This window comes from Strigops habroptila, chromosome Z (genome assembly GCF_004027225.2).
Source record: "Strigops habroptila isolate Jane chromosome Z, bStrHab1.2.pri, whole genome shotgun sequence".
NCBI lineage: Eukaryota > Metazoa > Chordata > Aves > Psittaciformes > Psittacidae > Strigops > Strigops habroptila.
In genome coordinates, this window is record NC_044302.2 from 101,565,323 (window position 1) to 101,587,453 (window position 22,131).

The following is a 22,131-nucleotide window of genomic DNA, read 5'->3' on the forward strand; positions in this document are numbered from 1 at the left end:
AAGAGGGAATGGCTTTAAGCTGCCAGAGAGGAGTTTGGGATGGGATATTGGGAAGTTCTTCACCACAAAGGTGGAGGGACACTGGAGTGGGTTGAAGCTGGGGCTGCCCCATCCCTGGCAGTGTTCAAGGGGCTTGGAGCAACCTGCGGCAGTGGAAGGTGTCCCTATGGATCTAGAGGAGCTTTAAGGTCCCTTCCATCAAAAACCACCCTGTGACCCTATGAGTTAACTCACCCCCACATTGATTCCCTCTGGGATGTCCCATCTGAGGTGGTCTGTCCCCATTAGGGACAAAGCAAGGACACTACAACCACAGCAAGGAAAGGCAGGGCAAGACGTGCTGCAGTAGCATCATTTATTGGTTGCTGATCGAGGCTGGCTGAATATGGGACATGCAAGAGGAAGAAAACCAGCCCCTGCTGACAAACCCATGGGTGCTGCACAGCTCAACCCCACAAACCCACATCGGGGCTCAGTGCGGGCAGCAAATGATGCACCCACCACTTGTTTCCCTCCCTTTGCGACAAGGAATTGCCTTAGTTAAGACTAAAAAGCACAGAGATGACCCAACACATTAAATATTTAGTTAATCCTATTTGATAACTTGATTCGAGCCAGAGAATCCATTGGGATGGAGCTGGGAAAGGTGGAATTGCTCTATTATGAAACCAGGCTTCAGCCTTCACCTGGAGAGGACAGTCAGGAGTCAACATCCAATTATATAGTGCAAAGTTCCCAGTTCCTTTGGGTCTTCAGCCAGGAGATGGTGGAATGGGAAGCTGGAGGCACCACGCTGCTCCTGTATCCATGAGGATCCATGCTCTGACGTGGGTATGGATCCTTCATTCCCAGGGAAGAGAGAAGAGCAGCAAAACCACCCTCCCCAGCAGCCTCATCCCTCCTAACAATAAATAATCAGGGAAACACGAGGAAAATCCAACCCATGCCTCTTGCAATGGAATTCTGTGCTAGATCCCACGTACCACTGAATCAACCCCAATGGAGCTTCCATTAAAACAGGAGTTAAAAGGAGCAGGGCTCAGTAGCAGTATTCCTATTTTTACACTCTTCCTCCCATTCCCAGACATTGGTATTTGGGAACTCAAAGCAAGAAGCCCCAGGAGAAATCACAATGAAATGAAATCAAATGCAGCAAACCAGCCCAGCATCCATTCCCTTGAGTCCCACAAACCCAATGCAGAAGCACACTCCCTATCAGGAACTTAGCTTTATGTTGGCCCAAGAGCATAAATGCACCTACCACTTCTTTTCCCAAGGCTTCTCCCAGTTCATTAGGAACGTTTTCCTTGCAAAAAGGGGTTTATTTTCCTTCCCAAGCCCTACATGAGTGTTTGGATTAGCAGGAAGTCCTGTTCTCCGAGTGTCTCCTTCTTTTCCAAGCCCCAGTGGCTCAGTTCCCAGGAGTTGCTGGGGAGGATAACTAAGGTTTGCAGCGCTGGACAAAGCGTGGGTAGAGACAAACATCTCTGATGTGGTGTCTGTTGAGAATCCAGGTTAGGAAGCGTTCCAATCCCAAACCATAGCCACCGTGAGGGCACGTCCCGTACTTCCTCTGTGCAATACAAAGCAGAGAGTAGATGTGAATCATGTTATTTATATTATAATGGCAGTAGTAAAAACAGGAAAACACCCCCAAACCATTCCATGAGTTTCTGGATGCGGAGGAAAATGGATTCTACTCCCTGCAGGCAAGATACTTGTGGTTACCTGTCCTGAGTTTCCTCCGTGTAAGGACAAGAGGAAACAGGAGGTGAAATGAAAGTCTTAATGGTTCTTTCTCAACCTCTCACACTCACTAGAGCTCAGCCCAGCCACTCAAGGCTGTGAAGACCAACCTCTCCTTATCTAAGCCTCCCCATTGCAGAAGACATCAGGAGAGGAACACATCTGCATGGACGACTCCAACAAAGGTGTAACAGAATAGAAACTGTTCCCCATTGCATTTTGGCAGCGGTTGAATTACTCTGGGCCACCAAAAATAGGTTTCCAGTTTAGACTGCATCACAGAATGGGTTGGAAGGGACCTTAAAGCTCTTCCAGTTCCAACTCTCAGGGACATCTTCCACTAGACCAGGTTGCTCCAAGCCCTGTCCAACACTGCCAGGGATGGGGCAGCCACTTCTCTGGGCAACTTGTCACCATCTAAGAGCAGTTTAGAACATAATATCCTCCCTATCAAGCAGCACATCCAATTGGTTTTACTAACCTGATCCGTGTACCAGTAGTACGGCGTGGGATCAATGCCCTCTCTCTTGTAGCCTTCGAGTAGCTCCTCACTGTCCCAGATACGCATCGAGCCTCCAACAATCTCACCAACGTTAGGCATCAACACATCGACCTACAACGTAAGATCAAACTGCTCCAGTTCAGCTGCATGGAGGAGCTGGGAACAATCCTCCAGGATCTTACTATCTGCTCACTCACACTGCCTACAACAGGAGGTAAAGTCCTACTTACAGACTCGGTGAGCCGGGAATCGTCGTGGCAGCGCTGCATGTAGAAGGATTTGATCTCCGCAGGGAATCGGCACAACAGGATGGGCTCATTAATGGTGTCTGTCATCAGTCTCTCAGGAGCTTCAGGAATATCCTATGGATAAAGAAGGATTTAGTACTATGTAAAGCCAAATGCCTGGAGTTCAATGTGGATCAGTGTGACACAAAGATCACATGTAACCACACACCGATCCAGGTGTACGGAGACTTTGAAACCAAACTTCTCTTCCCAATGTTTCAGGCAGAAAACTGAGGAAAACCCAACCCGACCCATGACTTTCCAAACCAGAAGAGCCAAATCTCCTTCCTCCCCACTACCTGCTTCCACAAACCCCAAGATTAAGCAGTTTAAGTGTTCCCTTGTTCCCTCTGGAACCTCAAGTTTGGTGTAGTTTGAAGACCTTTCTCTCCATCATCTTTGAGAGAGATGGGAAAACCAGCAAAGAGCCCAACAAGGGCAAACAGCAAAGGGCAGCAGGAATTTAGTTGGGATTAACTCCTGAAGAGCCTCAGACAGACTTACTTCTCCAAACTCATAGTAAGTGCCATCTTCCTTCTTCACATCATGTTCCTTCAACCACTCGATGGCTTCACTATAGTTCATCCGTCGGAAAGGACGTTTTGGGGGCTGGAAGGCCTGTAAGGAAGAGTAGACATAAAGATAGTTGGAATTTGTGGAGAACACCACTTTTCCAGTTGATTGGCATGTTCATTCCAGACTTGAGGCACAGACACTGCCCTTTGCAGCTCATACACCCACAAACCATCTTCTCTGCAAAGGCAGCAGAAGACAAAGGCTCTCTACCAAGTGAAACCACTTCAGAGCTCCACCTTCCGCGGTAGGAAGTAAAACACCGGTTGTTCATTGCTCCAGCCCATCACTACTACCAGCTCTGGGATAGAGGGTTTGATTCCGTACTAAATCCCAGTGTGCTCCTGGCTCTTGGAGCTTGCTAGCAGGGAACTTCTTCCCCTGCTTCTGGAGGAGTCAGGGGGTTCATTCTTTCCATGTGGGTTGGAACTGGATGAGCTTTAAGGTCCCTTCCAACCCAAACTAGTCTGTGATGTTACTTAATATTGTCACTCCTAATAGCAAGCAAGCAGAGGTCACTGCCATGCCCTGCTTTCCCAAACATTCCAATCAGGAAAGGCTAAGGATCCTATTTTCCTGGCTATTGCTGCCCATTCCCCATTCCTACGTACCGGGTTCAGGTCATACAGTAAACCCGCTGCAGGTGACTTCAAGACTCTGTCCACTACATCACACACCAGGTTCTCCAGACGGTCCAACAGCTCCTCAAAGCTTATGAAGGGACATTCAGCTTCGATGTGGGTGTACCTGAAACACAAAGGCACCAGTAGAGAACCACACATGAGCAACCTTTAGTTATGTCAATGTCTCATGACCAGCTGGATGTCCACCAAGACAAGGTCTCACCCCAAATACACCTTCAGTGCTTCCACATTGTGCTGTCTGCTCATTGTACCTTATATCAACTGCCGGCTACCTCCCTGCTTTACAACTTTACTACTACCCCCATAGTAAAGTTACTCCCTCCTTACTCTGCCAAGTGCCTGCGGGTCCGGGATTGCTCCGCTCTGTAGGACTGAGCGATGCAGAACACATCTCCCAGTGCTGGGATGCAGGTCTCCAGGTAGAGCTGGGAGGACTGTGTCAAGTAGGCCTCTTCCCCAAAGTAATCCAGCTTGAAGAGGGTGGAGCCTCCTTCCACTTGAGTCTGGACCAGGGTTGGTGGTGTGACCTGGTGAAGAACACGACTGGCATTACTGCAGTGAAGAATGAAGGACAAGGATGACAAGTTCCTCAAGAGCAGCTTTTCTTCTGAGATGCATAAGGAAATCTATATGGCTTTTCCAAGAAGGAGACAGCCTTCAAGTGAGGACCTTGAAGTACAGACCTGCTGACACTCACCTCATAATAGCCATTGGCAAAGAAGTGATCCCTGAAGGCCTGTACAACCATGGAGCGCACCTTGAAGATCTTGGACATGTTCTCCCCTCGAATCATCATGTGCCTGTTGTTAAGCTGCACATCAACCTCCGAGTCCTCATTGAGCACATTGTCAGCTCCTCCCGCTGGGGCCAGCCCAATGAGCTCCCAGTAGTCACAGTTGAGCTCGTGGCCTCCTGGAGCCTGCCAAGGCCAAGAGAAACACCTCAGATGTCTCCTTTTTGTCCCTGGCATCATGGTGGAGATGTCAACCTAATCACAGTGTAACCCCGTTGTACCACACTTGGAAGTGCCATTGCTAACCCACCATGAGCAGGAGCAAACTACTTACTACCTTGAACTACTCAATGCGTGGTTATGGAGAAGATGGAGCCAGACTCTCTGGATGTGTCCAGCAGAAGGACAAACAGCTCACGTTGCAGCAAGAGAGATTTCGATTGACTATGAAGGAGAAACTCCTTCACAGGGTGGTGAAGTACTAGAACTACACTGCAGGCTCCAGCCTTGGAGACATCAGGAACACACCTGGACAAGACCCTGGGCAGCCTGACCTCATGTTAGATCTTCATGAAGAGAATCGACCCTTCCTAATGACCCTCACAGGTTCCTACAACCAAAACCACTCTGTGGTAACCTCTACTATGAACTAGTTTTGGCTGGGATAAGAGTTCATTATCTTTGTAGCAGTTTAGGTGGTGCTGCAACACAACACCCTGGCACTAAGAACCTTCAGTAGTGCCCTACTACACCCCCAGGGTGAAGACTTCCTCATTCACCACGGTTCATTCTCTAAGTGCATTGAGCTGCTGTCACAGATCATGGTTCCTAAGAGACCAATTCCATACCTGCTTCCCTTCAGGAACAAGGTTCAGCATTCCATACACCGCAACGCTGCTCTCTGTGGAGAGAACCAGCCCGTTGTAACACTGGCACTGAGGAGAGAAAGGAGAGAGAAGTAAAGGTCTTGGTTTGGGTTTGGTATAACATGGATTGGAGTTCACTCCTACTTGTAAGTAGTTCTCACATTGTAACTTGTACCTCCTACCACTAGAGGGGTTTTGGTCAATCGCACAACTTAAACCAGGAGCTTCAGAACTTCCAATAAAAGGAAAAAGGATGAAGTATGAGCAATTCACTTACGTAATGACAGAACTAAACCATCCCAACTCACCAGCTCATCCGAAAGGACACACTGCAGGAAACCAGTGCCATCCCTCAGCACAACGAACATCAGGTTCTTTCCTAGTTAGAAGAGAAGAAGAAACGCCTCAACCACGCTTCTTCATACAACTTCAAGCTTCCAATTGTACTGTTCAGCTCCTCAGCTTGCAGGATTAGTTTAACCATAAGAGTAGGTGCTGTCTGATTAAGGGTCTGAACCCTGTGTGTGCTCCATCTCCTGCCACAGGGTGAGTAACCTCCCTATGTTCATGGTTACCTTGCCTCCTCAGTCGGTGAATCCAGCCAAACACCTTCACCCTCTGGCCTCTGTAAGCCTCCAGAGCAGCAATCTTCACCTGGAAACAGGGAATAAAGGCAAGGTGAGAAGTGATTCACCATTCAGACAGTGCTTTCCATGTAATTACTTGGAATATGTCTGTGTGGCACCTTCCTCCCTTAAGCACTTCCTCCTCCCGAAGCTGAATTCCATCCTGGGTGTAAGCATAGCTCCAATACTCAGCAGCTGAGTAAGGAAAGTGTAGTTTAGCCAGGAAAGGCAATAAGTTGGGATAGCATTTCCAGGCTACACATTGAATCCTTTCTATTTAGCATGGAGAAACTAAGGACCGGAACAGCTTTTAAAGCAGCTCATGTTGTGTTTGACCTAAAGTCTACGTACTACAGACATAAACCAAAGGTATATTTACGGCTGGTAAAAGACAGTGGCCTTTCCACAGCCACAAAGCAGAGATCTTTGTGCATCCAAGACACTCCAACACAGACCATACTTCAAGCACACTGGGTCTTACTCACACATTTTGGCTCTGGAAGACTCGGATCATTCTTGATCACAACCTTCTTGGCTTCCTCCAGGTTCTTCTCCCTCCTCAAGAGATCTTCTGCCTGGTTTACAAGGGAATTAGATGTATTCAATAGGCTTGAGATGATTCCCACTCTTTAGACTGGAGACTATCAGGTACATGGATGTCACGGAGCTAAACCTGCCCTAATTCAAGCTTGTGCTGAGAATCAAAGCACAGCTTCATTCCTCACCTGCAATCACTCAAATCTCATCCCTTTCAGCCACTGCTTTGTCCTAACCTGAGCAAAGCCAAGCTCTGAGTAACCAAGGTGTAAAACATGCCACAGATGAAGCTTTTTTGGGGGTAGGAATGACAACAACAGTCTAATGGGTTTGGGGAAGAAAGGGGATGTGCTTCTCAGCCTGGCAACCCACCTCCTTCTTCTCCTTTGCTTCGTTCTTCATCTGTTCCCTGTGCCACAGCTTCTTGCCATTCTTCATCTGGGACTTGGATATAATGGCCCATCTCTACATCAAACCAAGACAAGTCATTAGGTCTGTGTCCCTTCAAAGGAGCACAAGAATTCCTACCTGGAAGCTCTACAGCACCTCGTTTTCCTTTTGTGAATCCACATAGATAGTAGGGAATGGCTCCTTCCCTGCTGTCATCAAAGCCTGGGAAGGGGGAGAAAACCATAGGATCAATGAACTAAAGCCATCCCTAAGGAGAGCAAGCACACATCCTACTTCTGATCCTTCTGGAGTGGCAAAACCAGACCCACAAATCACTTGCCCTCAAGCCCTTCTATACAAGGAAGTGTCTCCCTGCTTGGTGTTACCTTGAGAACAGTCTTGAACGGCTTCTTTTGTGTCCCATCGCCACTGGAGTCGCTGCCCTCTCGGTCGGAAACATAGAGCTCCTCTGGAAGAACGACAAACCCAGGGAACAGCCCCGTCAGCAGGAGGAGAAACTGGGCACACACGCACCTGGGTATTAAACCTTCACGCTTATCAGCACCGATAACCTCCCAGAGCAGCCAGCTGGGCACACAGGGCAGGAATTAGCTCAGATTTCCCATTCTGAACACCGGGAGAGGGGCTTTGGACAAGGGATAGAGGGACAGGACACTGGGAATGGCTTTAACCTGCCGGAGGGGACATCGAGATGGGACACAGGGAAGAAGCTTTAAGACCCCTCCACTGACCCCCGCTCCCACACGGGCGCTGCCGCCGCCGCTCCGCCTCCCGCAGCGCCGAACCCGGCCACCCCCGGGGCTCCCGTCCCGCCCGCCCTGAGGCTGCAGCCCCGGTACGACCGCGCTACCTCAGCCGCCAACCGAGGCGGCCACGCCGGGGCAGCGGCCGCCACCTTCCCCCCGTGGCGAGGACCACGCTGCCGAACCGAAGCTTCCCGAACCGCTCCGATGCGGGCCGAGCCGCCCCGAGCCGCTCAGCGCCTCCCCGGAGCCCCCCGAGCCGCCCGGAGCGCGGAGCCCGCCCGCGGCCGCGCCTCACCGAGCACGAGCGCCGCCGTCCTGCCCAGCACCTCGCCCGCCATGTCCGCCCCGCTGCGCTCCGGGCCGCGCCGCGCCCCGCCCCGCCGGCAGTGCGTCACCGCGCTTCCGCCGGCCCCAGCCAACCCGCCGCGCCCTGCCCCACCGGGAGGGGCGGGGCCGAGGGCGGGACACCGACCGGTCACGTGACGGTGGGGGCGCGGTAGCGCGTGGGCACGTAGGAACGCAATGCTGCGGCAGACACGTCACGTGACTAGAGATGGCCCCGCCCCTCTTCCCGCCCCTGAGGCGAGGCCCCGCCCCCTCATCCCGCCCCTGAGGCGAGGCCCCGCCCCCTCATCCCGCCCCTGAGGGGAGGCCCCGCCCCGTTCCCGCCGAGGTGCCGCGGCCCGGGCTCTCCGGTGCCGGTTCGGGGCAGCGCCGCCGCCGCCGCCCCCCCCTTTCCTTCCATGCCCTCCTCCTGCCCTCACCCTTCAGTCCTTGCCCATAGACTCAGAGGCTGTAAAAGTTTAGGCCCTTTACTAGCGTTAGATCTCTGAAATGTACACTCCATTCTAGCCGAGCTGCATGTCGTGATAGTCGCGACCAGCCCCTCCTTAGCGCAGGAGCCGGGATAGACGCGAGGGGACATTCACGCGTCCCCCCACGGAGGCAAAGCTTGGGCGAAGGGGAGGAGTTCGGCTCCGTCCCTCCTGGGCGCGCTGCGGCGGGTGCCTCGGAGGCGGGCAGGGAGGGGGGCCAGGAGAGCCTCTGATCCCGCCTGGGTCTCTCCATCCCGGGGGAGAGCCAGGGAGCGGCTGTGGAAGGCAGATGGTGCCCCTCGATGGAAGGAGCAGGAACCACCCCAGCCCGGGTCAGACGCTCCCCACCAGCCGCATGCTCAGCGCGGCGGAGGGGCCCGAAGAGCCTCCCCCAGCTCCTCCCAGCGCCCGGCTGGTGTCCGTCAGCGAGAGGCTCAGTGAAATGGTGCCACGGGGCAACTGCTGGCAGCAGTTTGCTCCCCAGAGCAAACATGAAATGTAGCTGCAGCTCCGGACCAACATCTGTGGGAGTAACGGTTGGAATTCCAATGCTGGTTTCCACAGCACACGGATCCTCCACTTTCGGTGACCAGGACTCGGTCGCACGAGCTCCGTAGAGAACTCTTGGCCTTTCCATGGTTCCAGCAAGCCCAAAAGCAGGAATTCTGTGGCAAAACCTCCACGTCCCGATGCCGTCTGGTTCAGTTTGTACAACTGGTGGGCAACTGGGTGCAAAGCACGGCCCGCAGGCGGGGGATCAGAGCGTGGGAGCAGCCCGGGGCTCTGGCACGCTGGTCCCCAGCACCGCATCCAGAGGAGCCCGTTTCTTCCGGATGCTGCGCCCGGAGGCGATGAGATCCGCGTACCCGCGCTGGTGGGAGAAGGCGTAAGCGGAGCGCCGGGTGGACACTCCCCTCTGGAACGCGCTCGGCCGCCGCTTCCACTGCTGCTCCTCTGCCACCAGCTGCCTGCGGTGCCTCTGGATCTGCAGGAGTGCGAAGAGATTCCTTATGGATCACAAGGAAGGCGTGAGTAGCGCACAGGGGTTGGGGTGGAAGGAATGGGTTTAACTGCCAGAGGGGAGATGGGATATTGGGGGGTTCTTCACCACGAGGGTGGTGGGACATTGGGATGGGGTGAATGGAGAAGCTGGGGCTGCCCCATCCCTGGTAGTGGCCAAGGCCAGGTTGGAGGAACCTGCTCTAGTGGAACTAGATGAGCTTTAAGGTCCCTTCAACCCAAACCACTCTGATTCTACGAATATGAGCACCAATACCAACTCCTGTGAGTAAATCCGTGCCACATTAACCAAAACAACATCAGACTTTACTCACTCTATCACTTTCTGAAGGCCAAATTGTCATGGCTAAGAAACGCTGGGCCACCATGGGGAGTAAGCAGATAGCAATGGATAAAATCATGGTGAGCCACAGGTACGGTTGTCTCAGAGCATTTGGAGCGGTTCCTAGGCATGAAAAGAGCAAAAATGACGTTCTGACATGATCATTCAACTCATTGTAACACACAAATAAGATACTAAAAGGCTCAGCTTCTCCCCTGAGGGTGTAACACTCAGGCATTGTGTTGTGTAGCACCACATCAAGCTTTGATTGAGACTTTACTATGAGGAGAGCATAATAGGAATGAGTTTATAAAGCACTTTTCCTACAACAAACCCATGTTCAAGCCCTTTTGCTTCTCATTTGTGGACTCTAATTGCTGGATAATGCCCAGTTCCAGCTCATTTTGATTGATAGGAAAGGAATACTCCCAAAACCACCATGTTTTGGCCACAGTTCTGGAACAAGAACCACAAAGCACAAGGACTCACCAGTGAATTGAAAGCCAGAAGGGAAGAGAACGTGGATTCCAGCACTGTGGAAGTCAAAGGTGACGCCAAAGTAAAGTGCAATACTCCCAAACACTGAGAAAGCATTCACAAAGGTCCAGTAGGATGTATCCAAACCAATCTGAAAGCAAAGCAAAGCTCCAAGTGAGCAACTCCTCTGAGGATTGAGGGTTCTGGTGGAGTCACCCCTCAACCAGATGCAGAGAGAGCATCAACAGAGAAAAAAAGACCTAAAAGAGAAGCTTTTTGCTTGTTGTCATGGTTGGAGTAGTCAAAAGTAGACCCAGAGCTGAGGAAACTGAGCTGACTTGCCTGAAAGTTGACCACAAAGATAAGAGAAGTAGCTGCTGTGACAGCAAAGGACTGATAATCCGATGGCGCTTCTCCATCCTGCCCCACAGTTTTCAGGTAGGCTCCATACGGGATGAAGAAGATGATCAAGGAGGTGATAGCTCCGTGAAGCAAACTCAGGAAGAACTTCTTGTAGTTAAAGAGTAAATCCTTCTGGCCCAACACGTAGAGCCTGGGGAAGCGGAGGCTCAGCTTGTCACTCACGTCCTTAGCAAAAGAGAAAGAGAAGTTGTAGCAACTTCTTGTTCTTGGTGTGAGCTCTGAAGGATGGGTTGGAAGAGACCTTAAAGCCCATCCAGCTCCAGCAATATGGACAATACCTGGTCGAGCAATCCAACGAGCAGCACAGGGAGGCTGGAGTACAACACGTTGTAGAGCGTGATGAACCAGTCTTCATACGCTGTCTGCAAGAGAGGAGGAACCTCCACGGTTAATGGTTCCTGAGAGAGCTCACACGTGCTCTACTACAGCTTTACATGACTTGTGCCATGTTTACTCAACAAGCAGCTGCGCCTTAGCTCAAGGCTCTGTGTGAAGGTGCCCTACTCCTTCCAAACCATCTGCGTTACCTGGCCTGGAACGCTGCTGGAACTGGACACACGGAAGTGCTCAAGGCCAGGATCAGCCTGGTTGAGTGGAAGGTGTTGGAACTAGATGGGCTTTAAGGTCCCTTCCAACCCAAACCATTCTGCACCTACACTACGTGTAACTAACCACATATTCTCCTGCAGGAACTATGGATGACAACCTCAGGTTCCCATCACTTCCCAGGTGAAAGCTTTGCTGTTCTATGCTCCCTGTTGCTGTCACACACAAGCAACTTCCTTACCTGGGCAGAAAAGCCACTGAAGAAGGAATACCAGATGTGGACCAGAGTAAAAGCAAAGTTCTTGTAGAAGAAGTATCTTAAGAACTTGCACATCCGGATGTAGGACCAGCGCCCATGGACCAGCAGCAGCCTCTGGAGGTAGCGGAACTGCCCGAAGGAGTAGTCACTGGACATGACAGCTTGCATCCCTTCCTGGCCACTGATCCCAACTCCAATGTGAGCAGCTACGGGAATGAAACACACACCACAACGTGAGCAAGGGCAAGTCTTCCACCAGTTCTGGGTGCTTCACAACAGAACCCATAGCCCAGAAGTGTCTTTCCCCCTAGGATTTGTTCTTTATGCTCCCTTTTTGTAACCCACAACAGGCCACAGATGGAATTCAAGTCCCTTCACAGGGAATGTCCACAAAATCCATCAGGAAACCCCACTAACCATTTCCTGGAGGGCTTCCTCAAGGAGGGAAAGCACAGATGGAAGCAAACAGAGCCCAAGTGCTGAAGTTAAACAGATGGAGGAGTCTTCTCAAAGAGCAACAGTGAAGAGACTGCAGAGGAACACCCGGAGGAGAACTTTCCTACCAGGAGAAGCTTTGCAACTGCCTTACTTTTGATCATGTTGACATCATTGGCACCGTCCCCAATAGCCAGAGTGATGGCCTTCTTGTACTTCTTCACCAGCTCCACCACCATGGCCTTCTGCTTTGGAGTCACCCGACAGCAGATCACGGCCTTGCACTCGCAGGCCAGGTCCACAAAGTTCTTCTGCTGCTGCTCTTTGTAAGCCTCAGCCCTGTGGCTCTTCTCCCTTTGCTTCTTTTCCTCTTCTGCTATTCTGGGGAACTTCAGCTTCAGCTTCTTCTTCTTCTTCTTCTTCTTCTCCAGCAGGATTTCATTCTGTGTGACAACAAATAAGGAAATCAGGGAATCAGCCAGGTTGGAAAAGAGCTTCAAGATCATCCAGTCCATCCAGCAGTGCCCTAACCAGGCAGGAGAACATCTCTGGTACATACCAACCAGGAGCCAGTGATTATTAAAGCACGATCCCTACTGTCTTGGAAGAAGGGCTCATTCATTCCCAGTGAGGAATGTGCACTGGATCCAGCTCTGTTCCTCTGGTTTTCCAGCCTTGTTTGAAGAAGAGCACTGGGTACAGGAAAAACAAGGATAAACTTGAAGCTGGATCAGTTCCAGCCTCAAAAGCTACAAGAAATAGGTGCTGCAAAGACTTTTATTGCCACATATTAGGTGATGGTCTAAGCAGTGCTAAAGCAACAGTGCAAAGAGGTTTGCCAATAAGGAAAACTTTGGGAAAATGAGTCAGGAATAGCTGTGACACTGTTACAAAGCTCTAGTTCTGCTCCCAATCCCATGTTGCTTTCCCTTGGGACTAACCATTTCTTTATGCCTAAGCACTAAATACCTTTTGGGCTTATGGCATAGGTCTGTCTGTGTTCAGGAGCACGGGATGAGGTGAAGGAATAGCTGGGATAATGCTGGAGTTCAGGGACACATAGTGAGAGCGAATCTTGGCTACTACTCAAGATTTGCACTAGGGAGAGACCTGCTTAGCTCAATCCAGGCCTGGAGTCACTGTGGGGCAAACCATAGGGATAATGTTGTACATGGAACGGTTTTCCCTGTGCTCTCCACTTGCCTGGTGTCTTCTCCGTAGCAGATGGTGGTTTCATCTGTTAAGAGCTCACAAGAAAATCCAATGTTTTCAGCAGTTTCTAGAATAGAAAGTAATAAGAGGAAAGGATTTACTTAGGAATTGTGTCAGGAGGAAGTGTTGGGAAGTGCCTGGAGTGCTCTTAGGTAGCTCCTGAAGTTGTGTTTCAATGAGAAGTTCCCTTTTGGTACCACAGTGTGGATGAAAAGGGAGAAACAACCCTCATACAGAGCACAGAGAAGCTGGGGGATGCCATTCCCCTTATCCCACCCCTCCATCCCTTGGCCAAAGCCCCTCCCCAGGTTTCCCGGAGCCCCTTTAGGCACTGGAGCTGCTCTAAGGTCTCCCCTTAAGGAGCCTTCTCTTCTCCAGGCTGCCCCAGCCCAGCTCTCTCAGCCTGGCTCCAGGGCAGAGCTTGGAGCATCTCCATGGCCTCCTCTGGGCTCCCTCCAACAGCTCCACATCCCTCTGGTGTTGTCCCAACTTACCCTGCCTTTTGGATGAAAACCCACCTTTTTTGTCACCAGTGAGCACCCAGATTTTAATGTCTGCTTTGGAAAGCCTGGAAATAGTCTCTGGAACTCCATCCTGCAGCTTGTCTTCAATAGCTGTTGCTCCAAGGAGCTGGAAATACATCAGAAATAGCACATTTGGTGTGGTTCTAAAGCCTGAGAAGATCTAACCCCAAATAACTTCTCTTCAGAGAGATCTGGTTCTTCTCCTATAGCAGCACCACATTCAAAGGGTCAAACTTGACTTACAATCAGGTTCTTTTCTATTTCCTCATACACTTTGTCCAGAGCTTCATCACGGTTCGTGGTGGCCACACTGGCCTCCAGGAACTTCTTATTCCAGGCCTCAAACTCCTCAGGAGTGATGTCTCTGTAGCACAGGCAGAGGGTCCTCAGGGTCTCACTGGCAAATACCTGGCAGATAGTAACAAATACACAGTTACAGTTGATTGAAGAGCTTAGGAGTAAGGTTAGAGTGAGCAATAAAGCATCTTTAACTGGAGGAAGGCAGCTAAAACACACACGTACATCCAGCGCTGTTTCTGTGGCTTCTCTCTTGGGATTCCTTGGGTGCAGGCGTTCATAGATGACTATATCAGCCCCTTTACAGTATAACCTGATGTTTCCTCCTGATTCTCTCACTGTGGAGTAAAATAGCAGAAGAGGGACAAAATGTTAGAGTTTCAGGTGAGGTTTTGCAGCCTAGTGCTGTTAAATACCAAAGCTTCAAAATGATGTTTCTTCTTCATCATCTCTAATAGTGTTTAGTGAAGTATTTGGTGGACAAATGCATTTCCCCTTCTCTTTCATGCCAGGAGAAGGCATTTAAACACCCAAGAATCATGGTTTTGGTAACGGTGGATACAGTATTAACATCTCACTTGCCCATAGAAGCTGGGCAGAGACATACAGTAGAGAGATGAGGCACCATAACTTCACCTTTAAGAGCAACAGATCTCTAACTGATTCAAAGTGACTTCTTTAACAACAGTTAAAATCAAAACTAAAGAGCTATTTCTACCTCAACCTGTATTCTAAGAGGTAGACTATCTACGACTGGTTTGTTCTCTGGAGAAAAAGGGCCATAACTCATTTTTGCAGCACTTCTTGAACCTTCTACTAAAGGGACTTAAGATTGCCTTCAGCAGAGGCCACAAATGAATCATGGAATCATGGAATGGTTTGGCTTGGAAAAGACCTTAAAGCTCATCTATTTCTTTTTAGGGACACCTTCCCCTAGCCCAAGTTGCTCCAAGCCCCGTCCAAGCTGGCCTTGAACATTCTGGGGATGGGACAGCCACAGCTTCTCTGGGCACCCTGTGCCATTGGTGCTGCTCCTGTTCCATTTTGCTCTCTAAAGCTACATGGATTAAAATCTGTCATAGTCTTACACACTTCAACTTCTCCTACGTGTACTTTGTCACCTATGATATACCAGGTTGGTTGCCAGCAGCTTACCAATGACAGACATCCTCTTCCTCTCACTGTTGAAGTCCAGGATAGCAAGGACATCATATGTCCTCTGTGTGCCCATTTCACTCAGAGTGATGGTGTTCTGTGTTCGGGACAGGAACACGTAGCCAAAGTTCCTGGCTGCTGTAACCAGGGCTCCTTCATCTGGAGAAGCTGCTTGGTAATTGAGCTGACCTGTTCCATCACAACAGTGGGGAGAAATACATCCATAAATATTACTCTTCCAACCTTACTTCTCACATCCATGAATCCCTCCAGAGCTCTTTCACCTCTACATTTACTTTCTGTCACATATTGTTACTCATTTTGCTCCTGTGTGTCTGTCCTGGCAGCAAATGCTTTGTGTAGTCTATAGGGCTGTGAGTAAAGGAGGAGGAGCATGAAAACACTTGGGTTTCCACACTGAAAACATGTGTTTGTACTTATGGGATCATCTTAGTTTTGGCGCTCTCCCTCGTGCAACTGGATTATGAACTGTTTCTCCTTCTGCAAGAGAACCAAAGCAAACCAAACTCACCATCAGAGATGTCAACCATGACAGTGTGGCAAATGGCAAGCAGAAAGAAGAACTTGTGTATTTCGGGGTCCTTGCCAGCTTTTATCTGCTCTATCAGGTAGTGATCATAGAAGGAGAACTTCCCATCTGCATACATATTCCAGCTGAAATCCACTTGCTGCTTGGAAAACAGAGGGAGAAAGAGTTGGAGTCACCTCCTGTGCCATTGCTTTGGCAGGATGGAAGGAACACTCCCTCTTCTACACAGCCAGGTCACACCAACCTACCTCTGGGTGCCTCTGAAGCTGCCCTGCTCCATCCCGGCAGTCTCCTGCAATGCAAGGACCATGGTTAGGAGGCACAGGACACAGCAACCCGTTTGACAACCTGCTCCAGACACAGACGCACCATATCTCTGGCCATTTATGCAGCACTTCTTGAAGGTCATGATGTTCTGGGTCAGGGTTCCTGTCTTGTCAGAGAAGACGTAGTGGATCTGCCCCAGCTGCTCGTTGAGGGTGGTGGTTCTGGCCTTGGCAGCAGTGTCCTTCTCAGGGTAATACATCTGCAGGTCCCAGTTGATGAAGTAGCTTTGGCCAAACCGGATCACTTCCACACTAAATGGAACCAAAGGGATGGTCTCATTCCCAGTGTTTTAACCTCCTTCCCACTCTCCTCCAAGGAGAAGGTTGGAGGACTTCGAGCGTGTTACAGACAATGTCAAAGGCAAAGTTCTTCCTATTTCATGAACCTGTCTTTGAGGAATAATCTGGAAATAGGATTTTTCCATCTTAATTTGTTTTCCAAGCAGGTTCCTTCATGGACTGCAGGAGCTCACTGAGATGTTCACCATTAACTAACCCATAAGTCAATTCGACCCTATCACCTATTAAAGGCCAAGGTGTTACCTACCTCACATAGAGGGAAATGGGGACCATGGTGTTGAGGACAATGATGTAGCCCCAGAAGTTCAGGAAGCCTCGATAGGGAGGACTGAAGTCTTCAGCATCATAGAGGTACCAGGATGAGTTGCCAACCTGCTGCTCCCAGTACGTGTGGCCAATGGCAAGGCCAGCTGACAGCAGGATGAGGACAAGGAAGATCTGTGGTGTAGACACAGAGAGGGAACATGGTTCCTCAGTGTCCATTCTCTCTATTCACATGGAAATGAACCCAAAGCTGTGAAGTTTAAACACAAAGACTTACGGTATAAACCATGTAGTTCATCAGGGAGTCAATTTTGGTCCTCTTGAATCTGGTCTTTCCACTGTTCTTCATTATTTTTGTGTCAGCACCTACAAATAAAGAGAAGGGAATGATACAACACACCAACAAGAGCTAAAACTACTATTTTACAACACTAAGACATGAATCCAGTCAATACTTATAAGATGAAGATGTCATTTCACTCCCCAGGACATGATTTAGTGAGTAAATATTACACATGTTCCTCAATACCTGCAAATATGACCATGCCGTGGCAGAAGTCTGTATTCCTGAGCTTACATCCACGTAGCAGGATCTTATCAGCATCCAGGGAATAACTTGTGTTTCTCCAGAACAAGGTGCCTGCAAACTTATCCAGTCTGTTGTTTGGTTCCTCACATTCAACCAGGCCTAAATGAGGAGGAGAATATGTTTAATACACAGCATTGATTTGCCCCAGAATAGAACCAGTTTTACTTCATGAGGTTGGGATTTGAGTACATGAGTGTTCATGGAAGCAGGGAATGGGTTGGGGTGGAAGGGACCTTAAAGCTCATCCAGTTCCCTGCATTGGCAACACTTCCATCCCCACCCATAGTGAACTGTTGGAGCAGTATTTGAGCAGTTGTAAGGATGGAACGGTACCAACCATCAAAGTTTGCCATTGCGCCTTCTTCTTGCAGGTATCTGTGTGTTACCTCCAGTGCCATCTTGAATTTCAAGTTGGTTTCCCTAAGGAGAAAGGATAAAGGGATGGGTTTCTGGTTTCCCACTCACAGGGAATAAGGAAAGTTGAAAGGAATAAAGTCGAGGTTGCAACTGCTTTGTGGAAGGAATATCTTCTTTGTAACTACCTCTGAGATACTACAAGACTGATGAAATCACCCATCTCCATGCTGAATAAATCCAAGCCTTTCTTCCATGTGTGATGTTCTCCAACACTCCAACTCCACCAATTGATCCCTCACCAGTTTCTAATGATCTTTGAATTGTGGGAATCAATTAACAAATCTGAATTACTCACTTCTTCCTCTTTTCCCACTAAGCCAAAATGAAATCCAAGGAATGCTGAAACAGAGCCTTACCCATCTAGCTCGGCTGTCTCCACATAGCACAGGCTGTTTGGTTCTGAGCTGGATAACAGCAAAATATCAGCCTAGAAGAAAAAATAAGCATCAAGGGGAGATGGTTATCCATGGTCTCCCCATAAATCCAAGGGGACACTCACACAGGGCTCTGGAGAACCAGAAACCAAGTGTCTAAAGCGCTTACAGGAATGAAAGTGTTCTTCTTCAGGCGAAGGATATCCCCAACTTTGATATCTTTCCATTTTGTGCTCTTGAACCTAACAACAAGAGAGTTTAATACTCATTACTGTTTAATCCAGAACACTCTATGCATCTTGTAATGGATATTACAACATTTCATCTTGCTCAGGTGTGGTTTTCGCTTTGGAAATTGCCTTTTAGTTGAGGGTCTAACTTAGAGGCCAACCTACCTCTTCCCTTTATTCACCTACACATAGTCCTTCTTCTCTTAAGTCGCTCTTAGCACAGATTTAGCACCACAGAATTAAGTTTGAGTTACCCCTTTGGGTAAGTCTCTTCCCTTCGCAATCAGGTTTTCACAGAGAGAACAAGGAGCTGGTTTAAGATCTTAGTACCAAGGCCACAGACACTAGTTAGAGTGAAGAGGGATCAGTACAAACCTGCCATCCCTGATGACTTCACATCTCCTGTTATTCACCTCATTGTCCATCCTGTGGCGAGCCTGAAAACAGGAGCAGAGTGTTCTCTCTGTAACAGTTATGGATATTACCTGTTTCCTTTGCTTTTATAGCAATATAAAGTGCTTCTTACAATGTCATCCACCAGGTCTTTGACTGCAGTTATCCCCAGCACCAGGAGTAAGGGCACCAGTGTTGTGTACCATGACAGGGTTGTTATCTGGGGAATTGACTACAAGAGACACATGAAATCAGTTCAATTCAGAGACATTTAATAGTGATCTGGCTATAAGGAAGGAAACCAACACATCAGAGGTTGTGAAGATGACATTACTCAGCTGAGTAGATGAGCAACTCAAACTCACCTCCCAGTTGGGATTCCCTCTGTCTTCCTTACCTGCAGGATGAGAAGGACAAGGAAGTAGAAGTTGGCTGCTCTCTTGAACTGCTCGAAGAGATTCAGGGGTAGGAATGTGATTGGGTTGTACTTGTAGGTCTTGATGGCATTTCCCTGCAGAAGGAAAGCAAACATCATTGAGCACAGCAGACCCTTCTCGCAGTACAAGTGTACAATGCATTCGAGGAGTGAAATCTTCCCTATCAGCTTTGCTGGAGTTGTTCCTTTCCTCAATATGGGTCACCTGAATGAAGCCAGGCACAAAAAGAGCCATTTCAGTGACATTAACAGGCCACAACAGCATCTCAGACTGAAGCTTTAGCTACACCAAGGAGTAGAAAGCACTGCAGCGATGTGGAAAGCTTACAGCTTTCCTTAGGTAAATGAAGTGGCCATCTCCATCTCCCCTCTGGCAGGTTAAAGCCATTCCCCTTGTGCTGTCCCTACATCCCTTGTCCAAAGCCCCTCTCTGGGTTTCTTGTAGCTCCTTTAGGTATTGGAATACTGTTACTAGGAGAGTATTTCCCTATAATTAAACCAGAGAGAACTTACTTTGTATTTGCTTCTCTTGAAGCACAGGAATATTGTTCTCTTGAACTGGGGCTGCTGGTAGAAGTGGTGGTCGTTTGCTTTCACTTGCCAGCTGCAGTCTGAAGAGAGAAGGTCAAAACCTCGCTGTTAACAGGGAACAAAACTGGTTCTCTCTCTAATGCCACCTTTTAAAGCAGCTTCAGTTGAACCAAGACTGGGACCTGCCTTTCAGGCTTAGGTTTTCCATAAGTTTCCAGGCTATTTGTCCTTTTCCTGCCCCTACATCCCTTGTCCAAAGGCCCTCTCAGCTCCCTCAAGCCTGCAGCAGGAATAGCCCTGTTCATCCTGCACCCACAGCCACCAGCTGAGCCCTGCCCACATCAAAGAGATTCCCACTTGGAGTCATCCAGCCGGTTTTGGAGCCAGCCCACAGGAGGCTTTGCCCGGGAAGGATAAGGGACAGTATTTGGAAATGCAGCTTTCCTGACTCATCAGCTCTTCTCTCCAAGCCACAGGAATTGTCCTTCATGGACGTGCTTTGGGTTTGATGGGATTGGTGTGGTCTGAGAGCATCCAGCACTGGGGAACATGGGAAGCTGCAGCAGTAATTCCTCATCTTTAAAGGAACATCAAGGGAGAGCCATCAACTAACCCAGAGGGGCTAAAGAGGAGAAAAAGAAGATGGACAACGTGTGTCAAGTGCTTACAAGCTCTGCGGTGAGAGCACTGGCCTCCCAAGCCTGCTTGGGAACAGCCCGCCTCCTTAAAGCTCTTGCCCTAGCTCCTAGCTCAAAGGAGTTCCACTATATCCATAGCTCTGCTCCATAGCTGGGATAAAAACTTGGGTGACATTCACTGTGTGGACAGCAGAGCCTTGTGCTTACATGGAGCTAATGGGGAGAATCCAAACTCATGTCTCATTTCAGGTTCTCTCCCATTCCTATGAGTGGGGGATGAGAGCAACTTGTGATGAGGACTCAAGAAGATATGAGGGATGAGGAAACTGTCTTTCTTCTACAGACTGTGTTACCTCAGTCACCATAAAACCCCCAAAATAAACATGTAATAGGTGGTTCTAACCCAAACCCATGTACTGCTGGGTCTAAAATGAGAGGTGATCAACTGACCACGTGGATGGCCACACAACCAGGAAAAAATCTCTCTCTATTAGAGAGGTTTTGGTTAAACAGCAAGTCCTCCCATTGCAACACTGAAAAGAAGGGATGTTTAGGGGAGTTACAGCCTTTCCTCGGGCAGAGGTTAACAACAGACAGGTTCCTCCACAGATGTTCCTACTGGTAGCAGCACTGATGGGTGTCTGTGAACTCCTCCTCCTCCTCTCACCTTCCTGTGCTTCTCTGGCTACTGCAAAGACCACCATGAGGCTACAGAATGAGGGTTGAAGCTGACTGAGAGACCAAGAAAGCAGAAATACATACAAACCAATGACTAAATGGCTTATGCTGCTTCAAGTGTCCAGATGATGGGCAAGAGGAGTATGTGAAGTTGTGACTGAGCACTTCTCTGCCTTAACAAAGACAAGGTCACCGTGTAGATCATCACCTTTATGCAACCAGCTGGCCCAGAGCTCTGCTTGGAATGAGGCTGAGCTTCATTCTGCCACCCATTACTCCTCCACAGGCTCAGAGAAGCCACCCCAAACCCTACCTAATGAAGAAGCACAAGTCAAACTGACCCACAGGAGGCTCAGCCTCTTCCCAAATCAGGTTTCTGTCCCCCTGTTACCTTTCCTCAAGGTGTCTCTGCTCTCCTGGGTGTCTCTGTCGCTGTGGGTCTGGCCTGGTTCAGCCCCAGGCTGCTGAGTGTCCAGTTCATCCTCTGTTTCATCGTCACTGTAGGGCATCACCTCATCGTTAGGTTGGGAATCCTCCTCAAAGGTGGTCTCTGAGTCCCTCTCCGAGATCATGCTGAGCACCCTGTGAGCACGGCAGAGGAGTTAGGGCAGGAGTTAACAGAGCAAGTGCTGACCCACGTCTCTGTCATTTCACCTGGTGGTGATGGTCACCAAAAGTCCCTTTTGAAACCAGTTTCAAGTCATGAGGCTCTTACCACAGCAGCTCTTTTGTTACTGCTCTATGTAATGACACGTGCTCAGCCAACAGGCTGAGGGACATCCAGTGGGATGGAGGAATGAGGGAGCATCACTCCCAGTGGCCATTCCATGGTTCCCTATGGAGCTCCACTTGGCCACAGTGGGGCACGAAGCAGGCTAGCATGGGTCATGCCATTGAGGGTTTGGCTCACACAGCTCATGCTCCATCCCAGTCTCACCCAAACCAGCCCTTGCTTCCTCTTCCCTCCCCACAGGTTCAACATCAGTGTTTGCACTGTTTCCCCTCCTTAATACCTGTTGTAATGGAGATGTAAATATTACATGAGCACTTAATATGCTGCTCAAGTGACAGGGCCGTTGGCTGGGAGCCCAAGGTCCTGTTGCAGGGGGTTGGAACTGGGTGAGCTTTAAGGTCCCTTCCAACCCAAACCATTCCATGATCCTGTGATTCCATAAGTATTCCATAGCATTGAAACTAGTTCCAATAGGGCCACCTTCCTCTAGAGCAGGTTGCTCCAAGCCCTTGAACA

At 49.4% G+C, this 22,131-nt stretch overlaps 2 protein-coding genes across 2 annotated transcripts; both read right to left on the reverse strand.

The window, feature by feature from the left end:
• Positions 1–341: 341 nt before the first annotated feature.
• Positions 342–8,117, reverse strand: NARS1 (asparaginyl-tRNA synthetase 1). The gene is made up of 15 exons (XM_030474937.1): positions 7,967–8,117; positions 7,291–7,373; positions 7,061–7,126; positions 6,887–6,979; positions 6,463–6,552; positions 5,927–6,005; positions 5,660–5,730; positions 5,334–5,420; positions 4,450–4,671; positions 4,080–4,279; positions 3,720–3,855; positions 3,040–3,153; positions 2,479–2,610; positions 2,228–2,359; positions 342–1,573 (listed from the first exon to the last, which is right to left on the reverse strand). The coding sequence occupies exons 1-15, from the start codon at positions 8,007–8,009 to the stop codon at positions 1,442–1,444; spliced, it is 1,680 nt and encodes a 559-aa protein (XP_030330797.1). The 5' UTR covers positions 8,010–8,117; the 3' UTR covers positions 342–1,441.
• A 352-nt stretch (positions 8,118–8,469) lies between these two features.
• ATP8B1 (ATPase phospholipid transporting 8B1) lies at positions 8,470–21,820 on the reverse strand. Its single transcript, XM_030474936.1, has 27 exons — positions 21,274–21,820; positions 19,549–19,646; positions 18,997–19,110; positions 18,733–18,831; positions 18,582–18,643; positions 18,146–18,218; positions 17,959–18,029; positions 17,523–17,605; positions 17,126–17,284; positions 16,874–16,962; positions 16,580–16,770; positions 16,076–16,284; positions 15,955–15,998; positions 15,689–15,845; positions 15,157–15,345; positions 14,227–14,339; positions 13,948–14,112; positions 13,699–13,810; positions 13,172–13,247; positions 12,528–12,660; positions 12,123–12,411; positions 11,516–11,739; positions 11,007–11,090; positions 10,648–10,893; positions 10,318–10,456; positions 9,821–9,951; positions 8,470–9,471 (listed from the first exon to the last, which is right to left on the reverse strand). Exons 1-27 carry the CDS (start codon positions 21,452–21,454, stop codon positions 9,244–9,246), a joined length of 3,759 nt encoding a protein of 1,252 aa, XP_030330796.1. The 5' UTR covers positions 21,455–21,820; the 3' UTR covers positions 8,470–9,243.
• Between the last annotated feature and the right edge of the window lie 311 nt (positions 21,821–22,131).